The sequence below is a fragment of the Papilio polytes genome, unplaced genomic scaffold (genome assembly GCF_000836215.1).
Source record: "Papilio polytes unplaced genomic scaffold, Ppol_1.0 DF823823.1, whole genome shotgun sequence".
NCBI lineage: Eukaryota > Metazoa > Arthropoda > Insecta > Lepidoptera > Papilionidae > Papilio > Papilio polytes.
This window is the reverse complement of record NW_013525381.1, coordinates 1,280,807-1,287,097: the sequence shown is the minus strand read 5'-3', so window position 1 is coordinate 1,287,097 and position 6,291 is coordinate 1,280,807. Positions and strand designations below refer to the sequence as shown.

Here is a 6,291-nt window from a genome sequence, read left to right as displayed (position 1 = left end):
TCGTTGAATTTTCATAGGTACTCGGCAAATATTGTCGTGCTGTGATTTTTATAATTCTTGATAAATACTTAGTGTTTATTTTAAAATCAATTAACTTAGATCTGATTGAAAGTAAGTGATAGTTACAAAACAAGGTAGGATTAGGATTTTATATACAAACATTTATGTGTCAAAGGTATTGTTTTGTTCGACTATTTTAATTGAAATAGTTTGATAGGGAGTTTGCTAAAACTTTTAATTTAATGTTTGTATTGTATATATAATGCTATATAGGCACATAGCAACTACGACTTTATATTCTTAATAAGGTACCTATCCCTGTGGAGGCGGGTGCGGTCTAAAAATAAACTGAGCCTGACACGAATCAATTTATGTCAGTTACTTTAATACATACTTGTTATTGATAAGTATTCATTAATAAATGTATATTAAGTGAATAATTGAGTGTAAATTTAAGATGTTCGAAATAAACTTTAACTGAAATAAATTTTAAATTACATTATTTCATAAACTTACTATAACGTACTAACGTTATGTTACATTACTTAAAATACATGTTTACATTTTAAAGTAAACTTCATTTTATATTTGTATTTAAGTTTTAAAATAAGACAAACATAAAGTATTAGAAGACCAAAAGCAATAATAAAGTAATTGGATATAACAAGTTAATCTTTCTAAGTACATTGTTACTTAAATGGTTTTATATTTTATTATTTTAAATCCTATTTATAGAAGCCTTTGAATACTGACTTCTTATATCAATTACATTTGTTACTCTATTTAAAAATGACTACTTGTACTATTCGACTCAAAGACGGCGACCAATTTATTCTGCTATCATCATCACTATACGTCCTCACTGAGGGGCTCGGAGCCCCTAAGTTAGGGGTGACTATGCCATAGTCTACCACGCTGCCCACTGCGGGTTGATTTCACACATATCTTTGAATTTCTTCTCCGATATGTGCAGGTTGCATCTCGATGTTTTCCTTTACCGTAAGAACGTCTAATAAATGTACATCTGTAATTCGAAAAGACTTTAGTACATGTTTGCTTTTATGCTGTTATATTTTGGTCAATAATTAAAAGAATCATCCATTGTGAGATGTCATTAGAAAGTCGTACTATTTGTAGAAATGTGACTTTTTATTGGATCGTACTTTGTGTTATGTTATATTTAAAGTTATGTGTTAAAACCTAGATTTTTCTTCTACGGAGGATAACTGCGTAGAATGCGCGGGATGGTGCGTAGTGAATGAAAAGATGATCAACAAGTCGCTCGTAACGTTGGCAGTGCGCGACGCATGCGTTCTGACATCTCGAATGTTTTTTTATTCAATATGGCGTCTATAATTTCTTATAGATTCGGCCAGTATTTTATATATAAGAGTTGAGAAACGTTGCCGTCTACGCATTGATATTATCTTGTCATTGATAGATGTGGGGGTCATTTTGTTATCTGTGGTATAGTACATAGTTATCTTCTATTTTCATAGTTAATTTCGTATTGAGTGTTCGATGTGTGTTTTAATACTATTATATGCACCGAATTAAAATATTATTTGCAAGAAATAGGTAATTCGTTAGCTAATTTAATTCGGAAAGCTACCGATTTGTTGATTTGTCAAATATTGTTTACAGTGTTGTAGTTGTTAATCGTTAACGGATAAATAATTATTTGTTTTTTAAATATAAGACTGTTCATGTATGTTGTATTTTTCCATGTGCAGTCTTGTTATTTAATGTTTGATCGCATTGTAACCAAAAAATTATAATCGGCTACTTTAAGTAACAAATTAATTCCGACCAGTGTTGTATCACTAAACTATCGATTTAGTTATGTTGATCATATAATATAATATTAATGAAGTCATTGGAGTCCAAAACTAACCTCGCATAAAATTATTGTTACTAAAATAACTTACGTGCTACTTAATTCTAATTACTTAGTTTTTCACACAAAACGCTTTAAATTAATTATGTGCATTCTGTAATTAAATCAATTTAGTATAGTGTTTCATTTATTTAGAACTTTTTAAGTAACACATAAGATAATTGGGCTCACGACATCGCAGCATATACTTTGTCGTGTTTTTGCCGCGTCAGTAAACACCCCATCATCCTTGTTTTAAACTAATTGACTGCACAGCTTGAGAGCTATTGTTTTGGTCCCCTTTTCGATAGGATGCAGGAGAGCTTTCAACTTCATGTTTCGATGCTTTGTTAGCGATGTCTGAAACTCTCTTTTGACGTCAAAGTGCGAATACTTTGCTTGATTAGTATTCGTGTTTTGAAAAATAGTCTCACGCATTATCACTTGATTCTATTCATTGAGATTCATACAACCTCTTGCACGACCTTCTCCTCAACATCATAAAAAGTTGTAATATTTTTGTATTCTAGAGTTAATTTTGTCTCAGGTGAATTATCCAGTCGCCATGCAGCTCCGTGGGTCTGTGTCGAGCAGTACCGCGCAGGTCACCTAGACCGCCCACACGCCTCGCCTCGTGCCTGACACAACGATATCCCGCTACAACAATGTCGCTCAAAATACTCTACCTTATCTACTCCGCCCTTATATGCTCATATGGTAAGTTTACAATTGTCGCAAAGATTTAATTCATAATTAAAAACTGTCAAACTATTGTTAAAGCATTTCAAATGAACTAAGAAACAAAATGCTAAAAAAATAAATTGATTATGCCGGACTCTTGGTTTGAATTGAAAGTTTAGCTTCTTAAACTAATGAAATTACCCATTAATGTTATGTGTGTTAGTGTGCGGTGAAGAAGCTGCGCCGTTGGCACAGCCGCGGCCGGCCAACGCCACTGCCGACCCAGCGGATACTCGCTCCGTAGGCCGCGTGCCGCCTTACGTGCCGCCACACCAGGCGCCCTACCAGCCCGCCGTCGGCATCGCGCCGGGACTACAGCCGCCCGGCTTCAGACCTCACAGTCCTTACACGCGAGTTGACTCCTGGCATCGTGAGTATTAACATCCCAACACATTCATATGATTGATTAGTCACCAAAGTCTGACGATACGGGTTATTAGTTTGATTAAACTTCATTACATGACACAATTCTTTCTTTGTTTAGATCGTCACGTGGCCATTGATTCTGACGTCATAGCGGAAGATTTCGATGATGATGCCGACGACGGTGACTGCAACCATCCATGTCCTGCCGATCATTTCTCTTGTCAGGTAATATCTCTTTAAAATTGACGTCACTCCTAGCACGCTTGTAAGATTGAGTAGAAGTGGTAAACATGAATTGGTGGACTAATTGTTTTTTATTAACGACTATATTTATGGTATAGGTGTCATGTACCTGCATCCCAATGGAGAAGCGTTGCGATGGCATCGCGGAGTGCGCGGAGGCGGAGGACGAGCAAGGCTGCGCGCGCGCCTGCGACGAGAGTGACAACCGCACGGTGTGCCATGCCACCGGCGTCTGCATTGCGCTTACGTGGCTCTGTGACGGTGACAACGACTGCGGGGACTTCTCTGATGAAACACACTGCGGTACACTTAATAAAAACCATATAGTTAAAAACTACAAAACAGTCATTTACGTTACCGCTCACCAGCTCAAAACCTACCAATATTCTTAAGAGCGCGCGCACACCTTTGACTAAACTATCGCACAACTGTTTAGTCGCGCTTTGATAACTATGAGCATATATGGAGGTGTGCACACTACTCGATTTTTAGTTGTGCAACCAAAAAGTTTAATTGGCTGCGAAACAATCGACAATCGCACAATAGTTGTGCTATAGTTCAGTCAAAGGTTAACTAAGCCCGCTCTAACTGTTACGGATTTCTGACTTTAAGTTGTAAAATGGAAACAAGAAATAAGAAGTAATTAGACATTTGCAACTATTAAAACAGTTCCGCTAATACGAACGAGACAAGCAGGGGATTCTTTACATGCTGATACTGAGCTGTTAACTCACAGACGGCACTAGCAACTGCACAGTCGACATGTTCACGTGCACGAACGGCCTCTGCATCCACAAGGACTGGGCGTGCGACGGAGACAATGACTGCCGCGACAACTCTGACGAAATAAACTGTCCCAAGGGCAAGTAAGTAACTATGTCTTCTTCTAATTACATCTTTATTTATACAACTAGGTTTCACCCGCGATTCCGTAAGCGTGGCATTAGAAAAAATCAAAAGTCCTACACTAAATTTCATCTAAATTTGTTCAGCCATTTAGGACAAACTCTAACAAACATCCACTCATTCATCTAAAATTTCGCATTTGTAATATTAGTCTGATTACTCTCTTATTTAAATCTTTAGATTGTCAGGAATTTGTCAAACAAACATGAAGAAGTAATTTACTGTAATACCAACTTTTAAATTTGTAATTTAGCCTCACATTTATTTTTAAAGAATGCTCAGTTATATATTATTTTTAATTTATGTCATCTATATAGCCATTTCTTCTAGGAATATTTTAATGAGGGTTTATAGGATATATGAATGATCTTGTTCACGCTTTAGAGTAGTTGAGATTGCATTTAATGTGCTCGACTCTCCCCTCGTTGACGCCTCGCTGGCGCTGAGGAGGTCATGACAACACGTGTATTTCCACGACAGGATTTCATATACAATGCCGAGTCACGTACAACCTTTCAAAGGTTTGACTGACTGATTACGTCATAAAGGATCATTATCATTGCTGTTTACAGAACTAACATATGTGTACAATTACACACTGACAATTCATATGTGTCCATTCCATGCACTGAGGATCCCACTTAGTGACAGTTACTCATATTAAACCCATCTAGAAATTACTCTAAAAATGTATAATCTATCGAATGTGTCTTTTGTAAGTTATTGTCGACACAATATCTTATAATATATAGAAAGTGCATACGAGTGTATTTATATGCTTTTGTTAGCAACGAAAAATAATGACTACATTCTAGGAAGTCAACTAAGGATAAGAACGGTACACTTGAAATGAATTGCACTCAGGGTCCCCTAGCTGTCACACGGGTTCCCCGCGTGTTACAGACACGTGTCACTTCACGCACTAATAAATTAACGTCGCGAATGATAAGTGTACGAGTTGCAGTGGTTACGCTTTGAAAGTGACTGCGTTTGACGCGTTTCAATATTTACGTTGCCGTGTTTAATCTTCTCTACTCTATTCGTAATTATTTCAAAATTAAATATAATTTAAGTAAAGATTATAATGAATTTTGTATTACTATTTGGATTTAAAATCACTGACTTGATGACGATTACCAAGAATGTAGAATTCGGTATGAAAGAAAAAAACGGATAGTTTAAAACGCCAGAACTCTGTTCAAGTATAATTGATGTGTTAAGAATGTACAAAACTCTACAACAAGCTTTATGGCACAGTATAAGTCATCACCAGCTCACTGTACGTCTCTACCGAGGAGCTACCCTAAGTGTCTAAGTGTAAGGGGTGTCTAGGCTTTAGTCAACGACGCTGACTCACTGTGGCTTGTTTGACCTAAAAAAAAAGACTCACACATATCTTTGAATTTCTTCACAGATATGTGCAGGTTGCACCATGTTTTCCTTTACCGTAAGAACGTCGGGTAAATGCACATATGGAATTCAAAAACCGAAAATCACATTGGTACATGGCGGGATTCGAACCCAAGACCTGTAGATTACAAGTCAAGTGCTTAAACTTCGGTGTCACCGACGTTCTAACTATAAATACGTTGTATGATAAAGAGATTAGATATTTTTTTTAACGCGGCTATTTTTAATAACAAGTATAGTCGCGTTAAAATAGCAGTACCTATTTAATCAATGGCAGTATAGAACGGGACAATGTCAACAACTGGCCCTGCGTACATTCGTGTCAAACGGATTAATGTCAAGTATGGAGAGAGTGAGTGCTCATTGATTTAGTCCGTAAGATTCAATGAAGAGTGGATTAACACAATTGCAATAATAAAATATGCTTTTTCAGTTACTACCAAGTCGTAGGCAAGCACTTAGCCACCATTTTCTCACGTTAAAATTAATTTAAGTGCTTACTTTTATAAATGAAAATTTTAACTTGTGTTTATGCGAAATAAAATACAAATAAAGATTTAGACGACATTATTTTTAGTTCTTTATTAATGATCAAAAACCAATTATATATAATGTAATCGTGAATTCTGTAAGTAAAACTGAAATTGCATATAGCGGACCTCGGCTGGCTTTTTTCGCTCGTCGAGTTTGTGCGGGGGCTTGCGAGCTAGGGGATCAATACTGGCGGAGTGGGAGGCGCGCGGGCGGCC

General features: G+C 36.7%; 1 protein-coding gene across 1 annotated transcript in view; it reads left to right on the top strand.

Annotated features, from left to right (window-relative positions):
• The first annotated feature begins 2,090 nt into the window (after positions 1–2,090).
• The window catches only part of LOC106103335 (low-density lipoprotein receptor-related protein 4), a 17,375-nt gene continuing 13,174 nt past the window's right edge, over positions 2,091–6,291 (top strand). Inside the window, exons 1-5 of the mRNA XM_013283073.1 lie at positions 2,091–2,593; positions 2,781–2,987; positions 3,102–3,208; positions 3,325–3,529; positions 3,963–4,092. Coding sequence (XP_013138527.1) covers positions 2,542–2,593; positions 2,781–2,987; positions 3,102–3,208; positions 3,325–3,529; positions 3,963–4,092 — 701 coding nt within the window. The 5' untranslated portion in view covers positions 2,091–2,541. The remainder of the gene's footprint in view (positions 2,594–2,780; positions 2,988–3,101; positions 3,209–3,324; positions 3,530–3,962; positions 4,093–6,291) is intronic.